Below are 22,779 nucleotides of genomic sequence, written 5' to 3'. Positions count from 1 at the left end.
TAAAGAAGCTACAATTATAAAAAGGTATTCTTAAGAGAGGTAAATTACTCTTATCGTTTAAGAATATAATTTACTACGTTCCTTTATCTCTAAAAATAAAGGAGCTACAAAGGTTAGAAAATCCTTACACAAGCAGCGATAAGGAGTGGCTCACTTACCCGTGTGGCTCACTTACCCGTGTGGCTCACTTACCCGTGTGGCTCACTTACCCGTGTGGCTCACTTACCCGTGGACTACGTTATACATACAATACAAACATATAGAACAAAGATCACACACAATTGAGGGCCATTGATCACTCATGAAGCTGGCATAAGGGAATGAATAAATATACATGCATGCAACTTGAATAAACTATACTAATGACCACGTGACCTAGAGAGGCTCCCCCCGGAGCAGTTTGAGCCACCTCACGCGGGCCTCAGTCAGGTCGCACGTTGCCGCGAGGGCATTGAGCTCAGCGCCGCGGCGGCTGATGTCGTCCCTGAGCTTGGAGGTGTCTGCGACGAGCTTGCCTCCCGACTTGCGGACGACGCCGTCAACGATGACGGTGTTAATGTGGGCCGGGGAGGTGTGAAAGACGACGGCGCCGACGGGGTCCGTGACCGGGAGGGTCTCGAGGTCGTCGCAGGCGACGAGGGCGAGGTCAGCTTTTTTGCCGACCTCGAGGGTGCCGACGAGGTGGTCGAGCTGCAGCACGCGGGCGCCGCCGAGGGTGCCCATGTGCAGGACCTCTGCCGTCTTGCGGGCCACGACGGTCGGGAGCCCCCCGCCTTGCTCGTTCTGCAAGGCGCGCTGGACCTGGATGGCCAGGCGCATCTGCGCGACGAAATCATTGCCCTGGTTGGACGTGATGTCGATGCCCAGGCAGGCGTTGCAGCCGGCGTCGCGGGCGCGGAAGACGACGGGGAAGCCCATGCCCATCTGCAGCTCCGTGTCGGGCGTGCCGACGATGCCCGCGCCGGATGCCCGGATGGCGGCCAGCTCGCCGTCGGTGAAGGAGGCGCCGTGGCTGAAGACGAGGTCGGGCCCCAGGACGCCCGCGTCGGCGAGCTGCTGGACAATGTGCCGCCGGGCGCCGTCGCAGGGGCCCATGGCGACGTGCATCGTGATGAGGCGGGCGCCCAGCTCGCGGGCCTCGGCAATCTCGCGCACCGTCTTTTCCGTGGGCTGCGACTCGGGTTCGTCGGGCGACACGCCAAACGTCACGAGCTCGCGCGCCGGGTCGTTGGAGCCAAAGTAGGCGGCCCGGACGCGTGCGGCGTCGGCGAGCCGGGCCTCGTGCGTAAAGGCCGGGTCGTACGAGCTTGGGGCGGCCGCGAGGCTGCCGGAGCCGGAGCCGGAGCCAGAGCCGTCTGCGGGCCCGGCGGTGACGGGGGGGTTCTGGTAGAAGCCGTAGGCAAAAGTGGCGCGGATGCCGGCGTCCTTGAGGGCGCGGACGGCGGCGTCGGCGTGGGCGGGCGAGTTGATGATGTGGCAGTGCTCGAGGACCGAGGTGACGCCGTTGCTGAGCAGGCTGAGGGCGGCGGCGTGGGTGGCGAGGTAGACGTCGTCGGGCGTGAAGAGGCTGCCGAAGATGCTGCGCATGTGCACCGTGTAGTCGAAGAGCGTCCAGTCGGTCGCCGCGCCCCGGAGCAGCTGCTGCCACATGTGGTGGTGGCCGTCGACAAAGCCCGGCACCGCAATGCACCCGGGCACCCGCACCGTCGTCACGGGGCCGTCCGCCGGCGCCGCCAGGTCGCGTCCGATGGCCACGATCAGGTCGTCCCGGACGAGGATGTCGTGGTGCGCCAACGGGCTCGTGCCCGCCTCGGCAATGACGGTCGCGTCCTTGATGAGGATGTAGCTTGCAGGCTTGGCCATGGCGGCTGTATGTCTGTCTGCCTGTCCTGGTCCGTCCTGGTCTGTCCTGGTCTGTCTTGCACCGCGAGCCTCCTCCCCTTGTACTTATCCTCGCGTGGGGACCCCGTTCGGCCCGAAGGCTTCCCCGCACTCCGGGCGCATAGTTCGGTTTGGGGTAAGCCGGAGTCGGTCGGGGTCCCAGAACAACGTGGGGTAACGTGGAGATCAAGCTCCTCACTAGGCCACACTGGGCAACAATCCTATCGGAGGTCCCGTCACGACTACGCAAGTGTTGCGATTGATCCTGACTCCATTAGTAATTTTCCTAGGACACGCCCAGGAGCATCGTGCCCTCAAAGATGCCAAAGTTGAGTGCCGCCGCAATCGCATCGCCCTGGCCTAACTTGTGATTTGCCTCGATGTCCAATGTGGGCGCATTGGTCATCTGGTCCAGCCACTCGTCGGTGATGGCCTCGCATTGGACAATGTATCAATCCTCCGCATGTGCCCAGGTAGAACTTCGTAGCCTTGGCCTTTCTAACTTTGCCGCGTCCTGATCGGGAGACGAATTGACGATGCTCCTCCATGGCTGTTTCACACATGCCTTTCATCCTGTGCCCCTGCGCTTCGTAGGCCTGCGCGCTTAAATTCCGGCCAAGGAGAACACCGCAGCACGGTCACAGCCGATGCAAAGAGTCCGCTTAATTGCTATTACCACCGCTCTTAGTGCCATCAGACTGCTCTACAGGCAAAGGGGGAATCCGTGATTTTAGTACTAGACAGCTGCTACTTTATATGTTTCTATAAATTAAGTTAGTAGGGTGTCGACGCTAATAAACTTCACCACGGAGGAGCGATGGGGGCGTCCGTAGCCGCACTAGCAGCAATACTTAAGGCGCAAGTGTTCATGCGGCCATAGGTGCATTGTTTCACCCAGAGACTTTAGCAGCCTGGCCACTCATTCGGGCGGGAAGTGAGCCTCGATTCTGCCCCACATGACGGACAGGACCGTCAAGCCTATCGGCAGCTTTCAAGAGGCTGCCGTCTCGCAAGGCAGAAGAGTGGTCGGAGTGTGCCTGCTCGCGCGGAGGAGCAGGCGGGAGTTCCGAAAAGGTACAGGCCACCGGATGCCCGAAACTTGCAGATTATCGAATCTCCGAAAGCAAGTGGCTGTTTAAGTAAGCATTTTCATTCGCTCCCATTAGGAGTTAATTACCCATTGGGCGCAATAATAAGTTTCATGCTGAGGTCATATCTAGGTTGGGGCTGAGCCGCATGTTAGCTAGCGCATGCTGGCTCATCTGCCTTTGGCACATCAGGAACCTTTCTCTTTAATAGGATGGGATAGCAATCAAGGTGGCTCATGGGAATGCATGTGTAATACGTAAATCCTTCCAACGAAAACCGAGAAGCCGGTACGATTAATATGATGATTTCAGTTACAGATGTTCGGGAAAGCCGCATCCAGTCTAAAGAACCAATATACCCCAGCTTTCTCATTCGACTCTGTCGACTTCCCGCTTTGCACATTACGGCTCACGCCAGGTAACCTGTTCCTCGACATCTTGCCATAACAAATTTGACCGTCGGGGGCTAGCCAATATGCATTGATTGTTAGCACTGATGTTTATCGCATCTGTGGCTTGCTTAGCGTAAATGTTGCCAGTGATTTCGGCGGTTTAGTGATCCAAGGTTCTGGCTACTCCGGCCACTTCGCTCAGCTTTCAGCTGCTTCAACAATGGTCCGAGTCCCGCATCGACGGCCGTTCGGCAGGACTTGGAGATGTGACAGAGAAACTCGATCCCGTATCACTACTGACAACAAGATGAGTTGTTGGCTTCCCCGGCCAGCGGCAGCTGAAGGCCCAGCCCGGATACTTGCTTCTGATGCCACTAAGCGTCGGATGTACGGCGCATTGGCCAATGATCTCGGGCACGCATGTTGCCCAGCCGACGGAAGGTCTCAACGTCGCGAATCGTCTCAGAGAATGGGGTGTAAGACAGCCGATGTTCTTGCGAAAATGAGACTTGAGAGGAGAACTCCACCAACGATGCTTGAAAGAGCATGATAATCAGGAACTAGGTCCAGAAGTCGTTGTGCTGGGTTGACGTGAATGTCTTCGTCCTCAAGGCTTGCAATGGACAACTTCCTCAAAGAGGGCAGCTGCGGAATACCGAAGTCTGCAGTGCTGAGAAAAAGAGACCCTGCAAACCGCCGGATCAGCAATCCTTCATCGATTACAAGGTGGGCGACCCACGGTCTGAGAGGCAAATTTGGCAGGAAAGGGCCGTCAATGAAATAGTTATAGTAGATGTCGCTGACGAACAATGCGTCTGTCTCAGGGTGATAAGGACGCATCCATGGGCTTGGAGCCTGAGTATCTGTATTTTCGGATCCCGTGGAGGCCTCAACACGCCTTAGTTTCAGTAATTTTATGGCCAAGACTCGAGACTCTACACACGCGGAGAGTATGGATGGCGGATGTGTTATGTTGACGACTAGTACCGGATGCTCGAGGCTGTTTTCGGTCCGTTTGTACTGTTGAACAAGACTGGATCGCATGCGGTATGAGCCTCTTCTGAAGAAGCTAATATTCGGCTTCTTCTTATGAAGGAACCTGTGATGCCACACTTTCAACTGCAAGCTCATTCAAGCAACCGTCCCGCTTCTCGTTCAATATATGAATCGTCCAAGAATGTAGACAACTGTGTATACTGTATCTTTGTGGCTCCTGGAACATGTTTGTAGGTTCGACAAGCCTGTAGTCATGGAGTACACCCATCGCATCGTTGAAGTTGAGCTCTTCTGATAGCTGCTTCATCCACGCGGGGCTGGTTACCAAAAGTGCTTGTTGTGTCTTCGTCCCTCGCCCCGCCAACACAAAAGTGTCGTAGAGCGTGTAACTTAGCTCCTGGACTAGTGCCACGACAATTCACGTTCTAAGCCATAGAGAGGAACCAGAAGGACCAGTTGCGTGCTAGGGCCAGATTGGTGGTGGGAGGGTGACGCGGCGCAGATTGGATCTTTGTTTTCCCCTGCCCAGACCAGGCCTCTCGACATGTGTGTTGTTCCATGCCAGTTTGGACCCAGCTCGGAGGCCCTTTGGCTGACAGCCAAGGGGTCCCGCATCATGCACAATGACCGCATCGACAAGCCTGTCCATGCCATGGACTCCATTCCCATCCCCCCCTTTGGCCCCTTGCTCGCGGATTTCATGTAGCTGGTTTTCCACTTGAGATTTCCTACCGTTATGAGATCGTCTCGGGCAAACAGTATTTGGGGCATTCGCTGCAGGATTCCATCCACTCGCGCCATTTTCTCTCGATTCCTCCTCACTTGTGCAAGCACAACTGTCGTGCGAGAAAATCCAGATTGCCCTATATTGTCTTCAAGGGGAAAAACTATATATGGTCGTCAAAAGTCGTAAGCACCAAGAGCCCTCTCATTCTGAGCCAGATCCTCAAAGTCTTTCAAAAAAGAAAACCCACGTCCACTTCCTGCCTGCTGGTTGTTCCAAGGATAGGCGAGACGTGCAGCCAGATGCCACGTCATCCCACATCTCTATAGTACCTGCTGTGCTACAAAGCTTGTCTCAAGTAGTCAGCGTCGCCCCCACCTAGTATAGACTCGAAGAGTGAGGTGCCGGGGTTTGGGGAGGCTGCAGGTGGGCATCCCCAGGAACCACGTGGATGTGCTAGGGACCTGGGCCACACCATCCTAAATCTACCACGTACTAAAAATCCCCGCATCCCTCAATAGATCGTGGCATGCCCCGATCGTGTCGGGAAAAGAGCTGAGCCAATCGGGATGTCGTGCCACACAAGGATCCGACAGGCGGAGAGCCGGGCGTGAGGCAGTTGCCCTAGCTCGTTCAGCCTTAGTAGCGGTCATCATCACGATGACGCCGCCGACGGTCTAGCACACGGATTATTATGATCAGTAAGGTGAGATATACTTGCAGAAAGAAGAAAGCAGTTCATGAGGCTGGCTGGCGCTGACGTCTAGTCCAAGATAAACAGCCGTGGCGAGACAATGGAGACCACTTGGGCTACCATAGATAGCTTAGTAACCCGGTACTCCTTGCGCAGAAACAGGCTCCCTCTTTTTAAAACATCTGTGTCGTGAAGTGTTTACATGATTCGTAAGGGTCGTAAATCGGCAGCGAATGAGAGAGAGATAGAGATGCGCGTGAAAGAGAGCAGGAGAGAAGGATGCAGCCTCAGAAGGGCATGACGACGATCAGAGAGTGCCCGAGACCGACATAACAAAAGCGTCATGTTGAACTTGCTGATGGTCTACCGCCTGTCGTGACCGACTGGCGGCGCAGGAATAGAGGCTGAGTAGGGATTTCCATCGGTGTAACGCGGCGCATCATCGTACCGGTCGGCCCGCGGAGGAGCTGATGAAGACCAGTCGTCAGCCCTCGATCTCGGTTCACGATTTTGGTTCGCTTCCCGGAGCCGCTCCATGCGTCTCTCGTGGCGACGTTGCTTCTCTGACTGCCATTCTCTGACCTCGTGGGTCTTCTCTCTAGCTTCTTTCATCTCTCCCAAGACACCCTTGATGCTCATGAGAGCAATACCAACAGAGGCCGTGTCTTGGAGGATGGCCTTGGTCTTGAGCTTCTTGGCTTCCGTTGGATTCAGGTGCCCATTCCTGACGGCTTTGTGTCTTGCATTGCGGGCATGCATGGAGCCGTAGACTTCATTGGCTGCGTGGATGGTGGCAACTGTCGCCAAGCCTGCTTTAAGGATCTGCTTACCTTTCATTTTCTTAGCTTGTCTCTCGTCGTCCTCCGAGTTTCCTAAATCACTGCTTGATACAGAACCAGATCGGCCACCCTTTCGGCTGCGAGAGCGGCTGCGGCGACGGTGGTCGTAGTAGTCGTCGCCTCTCCCGCCTCTCATGTAGCCACCACGGGCAGAATGATTGTCGGGACCGCCGCCGAGACCAATTTTGGCCAAGCTTCTTCGAGCACCATCAACAATGCTCCGGCTCCGGCTGCGATGGCGTGGCGATGGAGATCGACTGCCATAGGAGTCATAGCTACGGCGCCGCGACCGCGAGCGAGACCGATCCTTGCTGTCCAGGATTTTCTTGGCACCTAGCGCTCCAAGACCAGCAGTGGCAAGGGCAGCAAGGCCGGTCTTGCCCGAATCTCCAGCGGACCGAGAATGAGACCTGCTCCTGCCAGTGCGCCTGTCCTCTTCGATGTCCTTGCGAGAGCCGTTGAGCATGCGGTTGCCAACAAGGCCGCCAATGACAGCCTCCAACATGTGGCGCTTGCTGTGGCCCTTGCTGGGGTCATGGGCTGCATCAATAGTAGCAGCACCCGCGGCCGCGGTGAGGACGCGCTTCATCTTTTCGCCCTTCCAACCGCCAGGTTTCCTGGAGACGCGGAAAGCCTCGGCGGCGCCAGCCACCAAGGAGGCTTTGGCAGCTTTCTGCATTCGATTGGCGGGAGTGTCTTCAGAGCGAGATCGACGAGAGCTCCTCGACTCGACACTTCCGCGGCGGCTTCTCCCTTCAGAACGTCGGTGATCAGAACCTCCGCCCGTCAGGGCTTTGATGGCACCTCCAAGTCCGGCAGCAGAGAGAGCATTCTCCAGGAAGGACTTGTTGCCCTTGCGGCCTCTGGGGTCCTCGTCGTCGTCAGAGTAATACTCGGAAACACGGCCATCGCGGCCCTTGTGCACAATATAGGTGGACTTCTTGTCCTCCTTGTCGTTGTGTTTGTTGTAGTACTCGGCGCCGGAGTAGCCAGCAAAGGCACCTCCCGCCGCAAGAGCAGCCGAGGCGAGCGGGTTGCGCTCGATCCTGCCTGAGCCTTCGTCTTTGGCCTCCTTGCGATCCCATGCCTCCTTAGCACCGGCGGCAATGACACCTCCAACCACAGCAGCCAGCATCTTCTGCTGCTTGGTCAGGACGCGCTTGCGAGTGCGCACTTCCTCTTCGTAGTAGACGCTGCCTGGCTTCTGACGGGTGCGCAAATCGCGCCCAGGTGCGTAGTAGTCGTCGTAGCCAGGCTCTGCTGAGCGAGCCCAGCGGATGTCGCGGTAGCCCGGTGGCGGAAAGTCGCGACGGATCTCCTCGACAGAGGTGTCGCTATCTTCACGGGGGCGAGGCACAAGCTCGTGTCGGGAGGAGGGTTTCTGGCGATAGTAGGCATCTTGTGGCTCATAGCGGGGATCCGGGCGCAGGCGTGCCTCCTCACGGTAGGATCGCCGCTGAGGGGCCTCGTAGTCGTAAGCCGACATGGCTGGTGGCGCTGATGCCGTAGTTGTCGAGGTAGTCTTGTCATTTGATGACAAGCAGTGTTCGTGGACAGTAAGTTTGCTTGCGTGCCGCGATCAGTGTGGTTGTAGCGATCGAGATGAACTGGGGAAAGCTGCGCTGATGATATAGCGAGATGTCAGCAGGACCCCGAGGGACAGGGCCAGAGGGCGGGAGGGGGGCGGGCACGTCAATAATAGTACGTGGGCGAGGGACGGACCGGCCACCTGGGGCAGACGGCTGTGGCAGTCAGCAGACAGCGTCCTGAGGGACAAGCTTGGAATGAAACCAAGCCAAGTGCACCCGCGCATGAGCACGGCAGTTGCCCCGCCCCGCCGTTGCGAGCCCGCCTGCCTCACCTGCTCGTCTTGACGTCAACCTCTCACCACTTAGACTGGGAACAGGCTGGCTCGCTGGGCACCAACCAATCCACCCCGAGACCGACCAACCCCTTCGCCATGACGAGCAGACAACTGGCAGCACACCCCGGTTCAAAGAAGTGATTGTCTGCCTCCGAAAGCAGGCCGGCCCCCTCAATCAGGCCCCCGGTGGCCGATTTGGCGGCGCCTTAATTGGCTGCGGCGCTCCGGAGAGACCACCCCGGCTGGCGCCCGGAGTGATTGTGTGGGCTCAAGGCCGGGGCCAGTCATCCCTGAGATCTCGATCCCACATTCGCTTGCCACAAGGCATGGCATTTCAACATCTGATTCTTACAGCGGTCCCAGGTGCCCACCATTAGCGCATTCCCCGCGGCTTCGAGAGCGGCGAATTTTGGATCATCCCGAGAAACCCGCTTTTCGTGATTTCCTGGGCCATCGTTGAAAGGCTGAGAGCTGCGCGGGCCCGCCGTAGCTGGAGTCTATCCAAGTCCAGCCACTTGCACCTGCCGTTTGACCCAGGCCGACGCGCACGGAACTTGCCGTGCTTGTATCCTCAAGCAGACAGCTCTTGTGCTGCCCCACTCGCGTTGTCGTCATGAGAACGTAATGGCCGGCGTTGCTTTATCTGTCGAGCGGGGCGTTCGTTGCCACAACAGGGAGCTGGCGCCGGTTCTAGGGAGCGATCCAGAAAGACCCACGCACTATCAAGCCGTACCTTATCATCTCACCTCGACCCCCATTTCTTCCGCGGCCACAACAACAAGAAGAACGATCAAGGACGACGGAGGTAGGACAAATTTCTTGCTCAAGCGAGCAAGACTCAGGCGACCACACATAACTGCCACCATGGCTGCTGCCTTCACAGACCACACACAACACCAACATTCGACACATACAGCACATGAGTGGCCCGGGGGTACCTTTGGCCTCAAGTCTGGCGATATGTCCTGGATGGTCCTGGATGGCAACTCCACTCATATGGACGCCCCTCTATCTGCTACAGACGGCGGCTTCACCATGGACCTTGGTCCCGAGATGTACAATACGCCCTTGCAGCCACACGACGCAATTCCCTTCGGCACCATCATCCCCTCACAAATTTCGAACACGGCGCCTGACGACGTCGCGTCGGCCATAGACTCGTGGCTAATGTCCGTAGCCAGCCATTCTGCTAGCGCGTCGATACACACTAGCCCTGGGGAAATTATGCCGGAGCCTTCGACATCAGCACTTAGGCGCCACACACAGGGTCGCCAGATGCAACGGCAAGTTTCGCGTCACAGTCTACGCCGTCGGACACGACGGCTCTTCCGAGCAGCAACAAGAAGAAGAAGACGATACGCGAGAAGAACCGAATGGCTGCGACAAAGTATCGCGACAAGACGAAATGTGAAATTACAGAGCTCGTGAAGACAGAGCAATGGCTCTCCGAGAAGAACAGTGCCTTAAAGGCCCACGTCAAGTATTTATGCGATGAGATCCTCGCCCTCAAGACGGAGATCCTGCGACATGGCACTTGCGAGAGCCAGCTCATCCAGGACTACATCATGGAGAGGGCTAGTAAGTTGCTTCTGGATTAGGAAAGAACCATTTCACATGACTCTTTCATACCAAAAAAAACAACCAGAAACGAAAACCCTTAAAGCATGAACTCTCTTGTTCCTCCCACTACTTGATCAGGCTGGTTCTACGTCTCCCATGTGGACTGAAATGTCAGTCGAGCTTTCGATGACAGCCAGGCACGAGCTCCACTGACCCCCGAGGATAATAGTCTCACTCAAATGTAGAGACCGTAGAGTGGAATGCGATTACGCTATTCCGATAAGATAAGCTTTAGAAACATGTACTCTACGGAATCGAAGGGGTTTCAGATTAAGAAGCATAACATCTTGCCCGTATGGTATCGGTAATGACCTTGGGGATATACTAAGATTAAGACTCACTAGAGAAGGGAAGTTCTTGTGAAAGTTCCATCCGTTATTAGCTGAACAACAAAGCGCTTCGACACCTCACGGGCGATCTGGAGGTCAACTTCCTGATCTGTATCCCGAAGAAATATGCGATAACGACAATAGGGCTCTTCCCTATCTTCGTCATCGAATCGTCGCATGGGCATATATTAATCACCAAGCATCAGCGTGCTGCGATTCCACTCTTCGCGTGAGTACGAGGGCCATTTCCCATTATATATGGTGAGCCGCCGCGTGTATTATGTCGGTTTGAAGTCGAGGAACTTCAAGAAGCTCTTGAGACAGCGCAGTGTGCCAAGAATGCAGAACTGGCGCGCTAGTATATGAAAAAAAAAATGATAAGCATGAAACCCACATGTCAAGCGAAATGTGCGCAGATCCCTTGTGGGCAATAGCTCTGCGACCATGCAACGAATCTCTGACGGCATACGATCCATGTGCACTGAGTACAATGTGCTCAAGGTGTGTGACAGGAAAGTAGCGAACAATGCTGAATAGAAAGGTCTATTTATAGTGTCCCCGGTGGTCCGACATGTCTGATGAGTGTGGTGTTTGGGGATTGCAGAAACAATGTAGAGAGTGCTTGAAGTGTCCAGCCGTGGGTGAACCATCGGCTGCTTTTGAAGGCTTTCTCCCATTGTACTTGTGACGGTCTGTCGTCGTCGTCGTCGTCGTCGCTGCTATTTTTGTGCACATCGGTGAGGAAGACGTAGCAATGGTTGGCATCTCTGTACCAACTAAACATAGAGTTGATCGCTTCTTGAAGCTCCTGGCTGTTAGACTTGTCTATACAGCAGGTGTCGATCCAGAAATGTTTCAGGCCATCCAGCGCAGCCTGCTGACTGCAGAACGTGAGCTTTTGATATCCGTCTTTGTGGTGGCCTGTATGCTGTTGAACGTCTCGAAAGGTGATCTCCTGGTCATCGGCTCCCCAGGTGTGCGACAGGATAGCATAAAGCAGGACGTCCTCTGGAGAATATTCCCGAAGGCTGAGGCTGCCATCCTCTTTGATCTCCAAGAGGCGCATCCTGCAAGCGTAGTATGAGCCGGGGATCTCGGCTGATTGACGTTTTTGGCTTTCGGCGGCGTGATGCGACTTTGGTCATGAAAGACTATGTCTCTTCCCTATGTCTCCTCGAGCATCAGGATCGTAGTGGGGCAGAAACAGCAGGCGTCCGACAGCAGCTGGGCAAGGAAAGGAAATGCGGGGTTGATTGCACGGACATAGAAGCGGGGAAGCGAGGCTGACGTTGCGACCCAGTACTGTACAGTAGTGTATTGGAGTGCTTCAAGTTCGGCCGATCGACGAGAACGAATAAGTGCAGAAACGTTTGGTTGCAGCATCGTGTGTTTTTCTCATAATTTAATGCCTTCATCCATGCAATAAGCGAGGGATCTCAATCGAGCCATTACCGACTATGGAGCACGAATTGGCTGTCTTCTACCCCACCCTATCCACCTCTCCACTGATCAACGTGGTGTGCCAAGACCAGGGTGCCCGTGCGCAGAACTATTTATGCATGACCTACACGGACACCAATTTCGAGTCTGACTGTACCAGGAGGTCGAGTTACTTGATTCTCTGATCATCTAATCATCCGACCTCGTCTTTCTGTCGTCCCAAGTACGCTTTCTAACCTCCAGTCACTGCAATGTCCCAGCGCCGCCGCAGACCCATTCTCGGGGCCGCCGTACTCGTCGGTGCGTCCAGGTCAGCTGCCAGGCACGAAGTACAGAAGCAGGCAGTTATGGACTCTCAGCGTGAGGTCGAGATACAGCATGAGGTCGAGGCGCGGAGGCGCCAAGAGGTAGAACAGGAACGTCGACGAAGCGATGAAGAAAGCAGCCACAGACAACCAAAATCTTCAACAGAGCGCCCTTGCGATTGTGCCACCACCTCCGCAGCAGGTTTACAATACCCAACCAGCGATGCCAATTCAAACACAGGACAGGGGGCTCTTGATGACGACGCCCGGACAACCCTACATACCAGTTACGAACGCTGCGCCCAACCTTCAGCCGGAGCAGCTCATGCGAGCCCCTTCTCCGCAGGTGCCGGCATACTTGTCAGGGTCTCCATCACAGGATGGGAGGCCAAAGAATGCACAAGGCATCAGTTCCACAGCGCCGGCTCTAGAGTCAAACGCTCGGTATTGTACCCAATGCGGCTTTGCTTGCCAATTCAGTGACAGATTCTGTCGTCGATGCGGTGCAAAGCAAGTTTAGCAGGAGCGCAGGGTAGAGTGAGCTGTTCGAGGTAGGGCCGAAGAGTGATGGCGCGCCTGATCATATACAGTTGAGAAAGCCACCGGGTATCGTTGTCAATAACCAAATCGATGGGCTTGCTCGCTCTGATCCTAGGATCCGAAGACATGTCGAATTCGGAACGCTGTTTACTCCGCAGCAGATAAGTAGGCTGATCCGACCTTCTATCATCAACGACTAGATTGTGTAACTTTCCGACGGGTCCTTTGCGGCGCCAAAGCGTGTGCTCTGCCTCGGACAAGGCTGCTGCACCTGACAACTGCTCCTCGAACGTCTCAACATAGTGGCCAAAAAGCAGAGCCTTGGCAGAGAGGTTAAGAGCGTGGCCGAAGCAGCGGCCGCGCCTTTTCGATCCCACAAAGCCAAGCTCGCCACCAATTACTTCCATAGCTTTATCGTTGCTCTCTGCATTATCCAGAGTGAAGTAACCAATTCTATCCCGGATTCCATAGGCATCAAGAACGTCAAGTATTTCAGCCGCAACGTTGTGCCCAAAATGGCGCGTTCGTAATTCAGGGACGCCAAGCACCAGCTTGCGCGGCTGACTGTTCTTGTCCCGAAAGAGGGGCACGCCTGGGAGCTGCAGGCACACATCCAGCGCTGGGGGTGCCGTGGCCGTCTGTCCCAGCTTAGACCTCTGGGTGCTGAAGTGCATGATCTCGTACTTGTCGGGGGCGAAACACGCAGCCGTATCTCGAGGCCCAGTTCTCTGCCTTCCCGTGGATCCTCTCAAGGGCTCTACAGTTGGCTGCTGCCGACGGCCCCACGATTAAGATACCCGTGTCGTCGACCCACGCCGTTGTAGTTACGTCCAGGTCGTCCTCTCCTTGAATGATTTCCTCTAGTAGGTCCGCGTTGTAGAAGATCCAGAGGGTGGGTGAGAGTGACGAGCCTTGGGGGATACCGTACTTCAGGAGTATCCAAGCGGACTCTCCTTCTGGTGACCGGATTCTGGTCCTCCGGCCCTTGAGCCACTCCCGGATCCAGAGTACTATGGGTATCGGTATCCTTCTTCGGCTTAGGCACTCTATAAGACGATTGTGGTGGACGTTGTCGAAAGCCCCGAGGCGTCGAGCATGAGCATGGTCGTCACCATATACCAGCCCTTATCCGCATGAGCATGAGCCCTCTATATTCGTTCGAGGAGTGTGAGGATCGCGGGCTCTGTAGACCTGGTCTTACGGGCCCCAATGTGGTCATCAGGGAGCAGTTTATATTGCTCGACATAGTAGCTGATGCGCTCGACCTTCCGTAGTGTCTCTAGCAAAACAATAGGTCTGTATGCCTTAGCCTTTCCGTAGTCGTCCTTGTCAGGTTTCTTGAGCACAATAGTGACCGACTCCTTGAAAGGACAGATCCCCCTGAAGAGGAAGTGGTTGAAAAGCGGTTGAAGTAGTGGTATCAACAGGTCTATCGAGATCCGGAGAATATAATTCGGTATTCCAGACGGGCCTGGTGCCTTATGTGGTTGTGTGTGGGGGGGGGCAGGGGGGGGCATTGCAAGCTCTGTGTCCCTGTCGGGGTCGTATGTGTCGTGGCCTTCTATAGTGGGGATATTAACCCTCTGCTGGGCAGCGCCTGCCCCTCTGTCCTCGCCCACTTGGCAAGCGACCAAAGGCCCTTTGGCCCCTTGACTGACAGCTGTCGACTCTCTCGCGATGGGTGTCTCTGAGCGCTCTGGGAATAAGCTTGCCTTTCACACTGCGCGCTTTCCTGTAGGGCTTCCCAGTCCTCTTCTGATCTCGTCTTCTGCCATATTCTTCGAATCCTACTGACCTCTTTGCACTTGGATTTGCATTCCGCCGTGAAACCTGGGGTGTGTCGTGTGTCTGGTTTTGTAACCGGAACTACCTCTTCTATAGTGGCGGACAAGGCCTCCACAATCTGTGCCATCAATCGCCCTACATCGTCGTTAGATAGTCTGCCCTCTCCATGCTTCGCAAGATACTGAGGGCTTTATCTACTTCGGCTCTAAGCAACGCTCTTCTGTCTTTGCTTTCCATTTTACTTGTGCAAAATATGGACGAAGACATCTACGATTATGGGGCATCAGGACGGGATCAAGGACACCTAGATGTCGATTACGACTACGAGTGCTATCAGAGAGGCCTTCACGGCCCTCGAGCGGGGCCGGTCAGTGGGCTGGTCCGACTCGAGGGCCGCGCTTCATGACCATCACGAGCCCACGAACCACCGTACCTCACGCAGCATTTCTGCAGCACGAACGAAGAGGCACGGCCACTCTGACTTAGGACTCGGACAGCCACAGGCATCCAAAGACGGACCACGCGACGGAGAAGGCCATCGAGACTGCTGCTGCCGCAGTGTTCCGGATGCGCCACGATCCGGGTCCTGGATTGGCGAAAAGGGTGTCAAAGTAGCCACCACCATAAGACGCGGTGTTTGCCGTGGATAAGAAGACACATCCATTGCAATACATTGCGATATCAATGGTTCAGGGAGCTGTCAAGGGCGGCATCGTTAATTACGAGTGGAAACTTTAGGTGACCCTGCAAGGAAGTTTTTCGAGCTAGTTGCTACAACGTGGCATCATCAGCTTCAAACTTGGGAAGGCGATACACTGCTGAACTCCGAGAGTTGCCACTGGCGTATGGACAAGGACAAGATTGTACCTAGCTTAGGCCGAGAAACTTTGTCGAGCACTGGTATGCCAAGACTGAGAGGGTCTACAGTGATTTACCAGTTATCTATGACCATGCACCCTAAGAGCTTATAAGCAGATTGCATTGCGCGTATGGCTGGTCTGCGTAAGTTTGCTTCTTGCCGAAACTGGCAAGTGGTCGCAGTGGGGTTCTACTCGCATCTGCTTCTTTGTCAGGCCAGGGTGGATATATCCAATCAGCTTTGCAGGAATGCAATGTCCGATTCAGTGGGACTACTTATGTAGGAAGCGGTGGATCCGAAGCTACTTCAGGCCGGAGGGAGCATCGGCTGTCAGTTGAGAATGGCGGGGTCAACTGAACATCATTCGATGTGGCTGATGTGGCTGAGGCGGTCATTCGATGCTCGACGTTTGCTCCACCTCCTCCATACTTGCGTTATCTAGGCCGAGAGAATGAATTTGAATTTGAGGAGAGCTAGAATATAGTTTATGACTTATTGGTTGGTTGTGCAACCTCATGCCTTTTTTAGCCAATATTTTTGCAGGACGGCAGCAAGTGTCTTGGCGATGGACATGGCCTAGATATCACATGCACGCAATACGAAGGGGAGGGCAAAATCGTGATTGTGCAACGTTAAATACGCTCGGTCAAATTAGCGTGATATGATTGATCGCCTCGGGTCTCATACAGCATCTACCAAGCCTGCTGTATGAGCCTAGCGTCACGCAGGCGACACTAACAAAACTACTTTGCACATCGGTGGCGTCTCGCCACGACTGGAGTCGCCGAATCCTGTTTCCATGATTGGTTCACTCCATATGCCTTTCCCTCGGCGGGTATCCTTAGTACTTTTACATCCAGGACGACCTCTGAGCGGTATCAAGCCTTGTGTTTCGGAACCATCCTGTGCTGTATGAACCCTTCAACCCCTTTGCAGGGCTGGTACCTTTTGGAAAAGCCGAAAAAGCCAGAGATCGAATTCCTGTCACGTTGCGCAAGCTTGAAGTACCACTGGGGACCTGATTCGTGACACAAGGACGAAGTGAAAACTGCTAATTAGGCTTATTCGACCCTTAATAATGAAACACAGCAACTTGAATCCTGAAATCCACTGATGAGATACGCGTAGTCTGTTTTTCAGCAACACATACAATTGTCAACCATGAGTAGCCCCCTTAAAGATGCGCCAAAGAGTGTGGCGTTCGCGAGGACCGAGGAACATGTGGTCTCCAACGAGGATGGCGATCAAACGACGCCCAATCCGCCAGTTTTAACGAGGGCGATGTCTGGTTCTTCCTTCGACCCGTCAGACCCGAATTTCGACTTTGAGCGATGGACCCGCAACATTATTAATCTGAGAACAGAAATGGGTATTCCTGCCCCACCTCGATCCGGGGTTTTGTTCAAGGACCTCAGCGTCCATGGCTATGGCCAGCTCAATAGACAGCGAAGGACAGCAAGGGGTGCAATGTCGAAGATGCTTCAGCAATTCCATCGACGCAAGGAAACTAAGTCCTTGCCCATCATCCAGGGATTCATCGGTGTCTTAGAAAAGGGAGAGTTGCTGCTTGTCCTGGGCCGGCCTGGCAGTGGCTGTTCAACGTTTCTCAAAGCCATCGTTGGAAAATTGGATGGCTTGCAGCTAGGAGGTGGCTCAACTCTCATATACAGTGGTGAGCAAGAGACCCCATCTTCAGGCCTTTTTGGCCACTCGAAGATTCATAATTAATGAACGGAGCTCAAGGTATCCCTGTTGATATAATGATCAACCAATTCAGGGGAGAGCTAGTTTACAACCAGGAGTTAGACGAGCATTTCCCCTACCTGACTGTGGGACAGACATTGGAATTCGCGGCCGCTGCACGCACACCACGTCTCCGTCTGCCGGGGGTTTCCAGAAGCGACCGAATCAAGCACCTGGTCGATGTCGTCATGACTGTATTCGGGATCAAACACACGTATAACACTATCGTTGGTAACGATTACGTCCGTGGAGTATCAGGGGGCGAGAGGAAAAGGGTGTCGATTGCGGAAATCGCCCTCTTTGGAGCTGCCGTCTCGTCTTGGGATAATCCGACTCGCGGGCTAGACGCTGATACTTCTTTGAAGTACGTGAGAAGCCTAGCGGTGCTTTCACAGCGTAAGCATGGCTGCATTTTGTCGAACGAGAGGAACAACCGTCATCAGTTCTGAGTCTTCTGACGCTTGCCCAGTGACACAATCGTCAAACGCAGTGGCCCTCTCCCAAGCTTCTCAGGCCATATATGACCTTTTTGACAAGGTTCTTGTGCTTTATGAGGGACGGGAGATCTTCTTTGGCCGTGGCGCTGCCGCCGCTGAATACTTTGAAAAAATGGGCTGGCGCCGCCATGCCAGGCAAACAACGGCAGATTTCATTGTTGGGGTAACCAGCCCCGCTCATAGAGCGACTAGGGATGGCTTCGAGGAGCGAATTCCGAGAACTGCAGAAGATTTTGAAAAGTACTGGAGAGAGTCCCCGTACTTTGTCGAGCTGATGGCAGAGATTGAAGCGCTACTCGGAGAGTTCCGGAATCGGGCGGACCAGTCACTCGCGGAGTTTCAAGAATCTCGCAAACTCCAGAAGATGAAGTACATGCGTTCCCGAGCGCCTGAGACGATATCCTTCCCGATGCAGACGTGGCTTTGCATGAGGCGATCATACCAGCAGCTGTGGAACTCGAAGGCCTCGACGCTGACGGCTCTGGTCGGTCAGATCGTTATCGCTCTGATTGTTGGATCCATTTTCTACGGCACCCCTGCCTCGACAAGTGCTTTCTTCGCATACGGCTCTGTCCTGTTCTTCGCGGTTCTGCTGAACGCCTTGATGGCTGTAACAGACATGCACAATCTCTACCAACATCGGCCGATTATCCAAAAACACGTGTCGTTTTCTCTGTACCGACCGTCGGCCGACGCCCTAGCCAGAATCTTGATAGATATTCCTGTCAAGCTTGTTGTGGCAACATGTTTCAACCTATTCCTCTATTTCCTGTCTGGCCTAGCCGCCACACCGGCTCAGTTTTTCACCTTCTTCCTCTTCGTCTTCGTGTCCACGTTAGTCATGTCCCTTGTCTTTAAGACCGTCGCTACGGTCACGTCAACGCTAGCCCAAGCAATGGCTATCTCTGGCTTTCTCATCCTTGCTTTAGTCATCTACACTGGGTTCGTTCTCCCGAGCCAGTACATGCATCCTTGGTTCAAATGGTTCTCCTACATCAACCCACTAGCATACGCCTTCGAGGCGCTCTTAGTGAACCAGGCGCACGGAGTATACTACCCATGCGACAGTTTTATACCCTCTTATCCAGGTCAAACAGGCCAGACCTTCATTTGTCCGATTCCTGGAGCAGTCGCAGGAGAGACTTATATCTTGGGCGACGCTTGGTTCGAGGCGAGTTATGGCTACGCATACTCCCACCTTTGGCGTAACCTCGGAATCCTACTCGGGTTCTTAGTGTTTTTCCTTGCGCTACATCTCCTTGCCATGGACCTCAAATTAGGGGCTGCCACCCCGGCCAAGAGTCTCAAATCTCATAGCGACCTTGTTTCGGACGCATCATCCGATAGGGTAGGCAAAGGTAAATCCAGGCAGGACCCGGAGGCTCTTACCCTGGTCGGCTCACAAGCAGATGTATCATTCCATCCATCACGACCCGCCAACGCCTTCCTACTCACGGAACCTCGACCAAAACTCGCCTGGAAGGGTATAAGCTATAGCGTTACCATCAAGGGCGAACCTCGACAACTACTCAACAACGTTTCCGGGTGGGCTGATATCGGCACCATAACGGCGCTCATGGGCGTCTCGGGGGCTGGCAAGACAACGCTACTGGACGCTCTGGCGCAGAGGCTGCGAGGCGGTGTATCGTCTGGCGAGCTTTTCCTCGATGGGAAGCCTATCTCGGCGTCGGCAAGCGGGACATTCGGCTACGTACAACAGCAGGACATTCATCTTGAGACCTCTACTGTGCGCGAGGCGTTACAGTTCTCAGCCTGCCTCCGCCAGCGCGAGTCGACATCTGCACAGAGCGGTCAACAGAACTACACAGTGGAAGACGTCATCCGACTCCTGGGCATGGAAGCGTTCAGTGACAACATCGTAGGTCGTCCCGGAAATGGTCTCAGTGGCGTACAGCGGAAGTTTCTGAGCATTGGCGTTGAGCTCGTTGCCAACCCAAGACTCCTGCTACTCGACGAACCGACGTCGGGCCTCGACAGCCAGTCGGCACTGTCCATAATGGCATTGCTCCGGCGCCTCGCCAACAACGGCCTAGCCGTCATCTGCACGATCCACCAGCCGAGCGCCATGCTGTTCCGTGATTTCGATCGGCTCCTACTGCTCACACGAGGCGGCAGGGCGGTCTACTTTGGAGAGATTGGGGAGGACGCACGAACGCTGGTGCAATATTTCCAGAGCCACAAGGCTCGAATATGCCGCACGGCGGAGAACCCGGCTGAGTATGTGCTGGAAGTTATCGGGAGCAGCGGGAGCCAAAACCACACCGAGGCGAAACGCTGGCCGCACGTCTGGAAGGAGTCGCCACATGCCATGGAAGTTTCAGACCAGCTTGCTAGACGGATAAATGTAGTACAAAACAGGCAGCCGGAGCGTATCCAGGCCGACTCACAACACGGCCGCCATCCATCCGCGGTATCTCTATGGACGCAGATGTCGCAGCTTTGCCTACGGCTTACCCGCCACTACTGGCGATGCCCAGCCTACATTAGGAGTAAGGTTGCGCTGAGCACACTAGGGTCCCTACTTATAGGGTTCTCGTTCTTTCAACCCGGATCTTCCATCCTGGGCGTTCAGAATGCCATCTTCGCCATTATTCTGTTCTCTCCCATCTTGAGCAGTTTGGCACAGCAGGTCAGCATGAGAGAAAGGCCGCGGAGGCAGGAAGAACCAGAACTGACAGACATACAGATCATGCCACAGTTCCTGATCCAGAGGAACCTGTATGAGGGCAGGGAGCGGTACTCGCGGGTATACTCCTGGGCCGTCTTTATCCTTGTCAACATCCTGATCGAGATACCGCTCCACATTGTCATCGGAATCACGAGTTTTGCCATTGTCAACTACACAGTATTCGGTATTCGCAGCGCGGAGGAGCAGGGCCTCACGCTCCTTTTTTTCGTTTACTTCTTCATCTTTGCCGGGACCTTTGCCCACATGCTGATCGCGTCGCTTCCCGACACGGTGACTGCAGGCCGTATCGCCACTATCCTCTTCTCAATGATGGTCCTCTTTGCCGGTGTCTTCCAGCCGCCCGCAGCTCTGCCCGACTTCTGGATCTTTATGTACTATGTATCACCGATAACCTACTTTGTCCGCGGGGTCGCCGTTGCCGGGCTATGGGACAACCCGGTCGAGTGCTCCATCTCGGAGCTGGCGGTCTTCCAGCCCCCGGCTGGCCTGACATGCGGGATGTACTTGGAAGCCTATCTCGCCGGCGGCGCTCCAGGGAGGCTGCTCAACCCGGAGGCCACTAGCAACTGCACGTACTGTCCACTCTCGTCTGCTAACCAGGTTCTGGCGAGATCCAACATGTACTACGCACAGGTGTGGGCGGACTGGCTGATTGGTTTCGCCTACATTTCGTTCAACATTGCTTGCACATTTGGCTTCTACTACCTATTTAGGGTTCAGCAGTGGGGAAAGTGGGTAGCGAAGGCTCACGGGCTCGCGAGGCGCCGGGATGGAACATTATGAGTTAAATTGTGCTCTGGGAGATCCAAAGAGGCTTGGAGAAGTCCCATAGCTCATTATGAGGAAATGGAGAAAAAGCACGTACTCGCACGAGGATCAATCGTAGCGAGTATGGTACAAATGAAGACGATTCGAGAAACCGGATAACGGTGTACATATGGCAGCCTGGCACATCGTTGGAGTTTGCTGAAAATTCCCATACTTGCGATTTCGAAGCAGTTGAACATTCACCCTATCGCATGTGTATCACCCCGGCGCAGCTGCCCGCCCTGGGCCTGCCGCCCTCGCTCCGATCGTTGCTAGTGCCTCCTTGGTCTACCAGCGCAGTCGCAATCACGCTTTGTCGTGGGCCCCGGTGTCGGCCTTAGCACCGTCGCGTCACTATAGCAGCACTACGCCTTCCAGCACGGGAGCCTGCCCAACGCGTATGACGTGGGCCACTGCGGCTCGTTTGGCATCAGACTCGGCCCGCGACCTCAACCACCACAAAACCCGCCACGAGGACGATGTGTCCAAGTGACGATTCGCGGAAGCTGGAGAATGATGTCGAAACGCAGGCACATCGGGAAAGGCGACCGTCGATCGGTGGACAGACCGGGAAGGTCAGAGGTGTCTGCCGAGGCGCTGGCCACTTCGTTCTCAAGGACCAACGGTCAAAATTTCTTTGTTTGTTCACATTGATCATGTCTGAGAGCGTTACTGAATAATCCGAACACCACTGTGCGCGCGGTGCCGCCACGACAAGAGCCACAGCGTGCGCCTGAATGTGGCCTAAGAACTGGACCATAGCTCGACCATGTCAGGTTTGCCACTTATCATTGGCTTCATGCAACAGGGCACAATTCTAGGTTCTTACATGGCCCAAATATGTGCCCTGTGTACACCTTAAGTGCAAATTCCCGCCACCCTGAGATTCATACGTCTCTCAACGTTGTTAATCTACAGTACGAAACCTAAGCAATGATTACACTTCTGAAGCATCTAGTATTAGCTACACTCGTATCAAACGTTCTGGCTATTCTGTGCTGCCTCGCCTTGAGGTCGCAATACCCGACCCGCCAAGCGATTGGCGGCCCAGGGATTTCCAACGAGCTTGTGATTCTTGGGGAACAATATCGACAGAGTACTACAAAATTGTCGCGCTTTGCCCTGATGATAACAAAGTTAAACACTGGTCGATGCTGGATCTCTCTCTTTGTATTGCTAACTTTAATGGATCATTAAGGCCATACGATGAGTAGGTGTAATACTGAATATATTGCTTGAGTACTAACGTGTTGTAGTGACCCTGGCCACGGATTTCATAATTATTGCGGTCCCTGCTACGTCGCTAATTCCACAAAGGAAAGAGCGGAATATAGTTGCGGTTGTAGACCACCGTCATCAAACAAAATACTAGCAGAGATTGACCTAGGTTTGTCCTGGCTATTGTAGTTATCCCGTCCTTAGGCTTGCTGCTGACCGACTTCAAGCAAGATTGGTTGGAGCTTATAAGGGCCTCATATTTGGAGGCTCGGATAAAGTCAGCTGCCGGCCCACTTTACTCACGAACAGAACCATTAGTTGGGGGCTGAATGCCACTTTATTTATTAACTAGTTGAAAGAGCATTGGGTATTGGATCCACAAGTGGTCGCTCGAAGGGTAATGGGTTATGTGGTCTGAAACGCTCGCTCCTCAGTCAGTGCTAGCTCG

General features: G+C 54.5%; 5 protein-coding genes across 5 annotated transcripts; 3 read left to right on the top strand and 2 right to left on the bottom strand.

Annotated features, from left to right (window-relative positions):
* Positions 1–310: 310 nt before the first annotated feature.
* B0I36DRAFT_300658 (uncharacterized protein) lies at positions 311–1,897 on the bottom strand. The gene has a single exon (XM_046152031.1). The coding sequence runs from the start codon at positions 1,861–1,863 to the stop codon at positions 376–378; it is 1,488 nt and encodes a 495-aa protein (XP_046003944.1). The 5' UTR covers positions 1,864–1,897; the 3' UTR covers positions 311–375.
* Positions 1,898–9,342: 7,445 nt separating this feature from the next.
* Positions 9,343–10,205, top strand: B0I36DRAFT_370473 (uncharacterized protein; the record flags this gene model as incomplete). Its single annotated transcript, XM_046159914.1, has 3 exons — positions 9,343–9,651; positions 9,732–10,056; positions 10,177–10,205. 3 exons carry the CDS (start codon positions 9,343–9,345, stop codon positions 10,203–10,205), a joined length of 663 nt encoding a protein of 220 aa, XP_046003943.1.
* Positions 10,206–10,974: 769 nt separating this feature from the next.
* On the bottom strand, positions 10,975–11,493 carry B0I36DRAFT_257873 (heterokaryon incompatibility protein-domain-containing protein; the record flags this gene model as incomplete). Its single annotated transcript, XM_046151045.1, has 1 exon — positions 10,975–11,493. One exon carries the CDS (start codon positions 11,491–11,493, stop codon positions 10,975–10,977), a length of 519 nt encoding a protein of 172 aa, XP_046003942.1.
* A 528-nt stretch (positions 11,494–12,021) lies between these two features.
* On the top strand, positions 12,022–12,882 carry B0I36DRAFT_60971 (uncharacterized protein). The gene has a single exon (XM_046163093.1). It carries the CDS (start codon positions 12,119–12,121, stop codon positions 12,653–12,655), a length of 537 nt encoding a protein of 178 aa, XP_046003941.1. The 5' UTR covers positions 12,022–12,118; the 3' UTR covers positions 12,656–12,882.
* Positions 12,883–16,174: 3,292 nt separating this feature from the next.
* B0I36DRAFT_279620 (ABC-2 type transporter-domain-containing protein) lies at positions 16,175–21,122 on the top strand. The gene is made up of 5 exons (XM_046151456.1): positions 16,175–16,353; positions 16,492–17,028; positions 17,100–17,495; positions 17,569–20,246; positions 20,304–21,122. The coding sequence occupies exons 1-5, from the start codon at positions 16,269–16,271 to the stop codon at positions 21,087–21,089; spliced, it is 4,482 nt and encodes a 1,493-aa protein (XP_046003940.1). The 5' UTR covers positions 16,175–16,268; the 3' UTR covers positions 21,090–21,122.
* Positions 21,123–22,779: the final 1,657 nt, after the last annotated feature.

This window comes from Microdochium trichocladiopsis, assembly GCF_020744255.1.
Source record: "Microdochium trichocladiopsis strain MPI-CAGE-CH-0230 chromosome Unknown B0I36scaffold_19, whole genome shotgun sequence".
NCBI classification, from domain to species: Eukaryota; Fungi; Ascomycota; class Sordariomycetes; order Xylariales; family Microdochiaceae; genus Microdochium; species Microdochium trichocladiopsis.
This window is presented reverse-complemented; position numbering and strand designations above follow the sequence as displayed.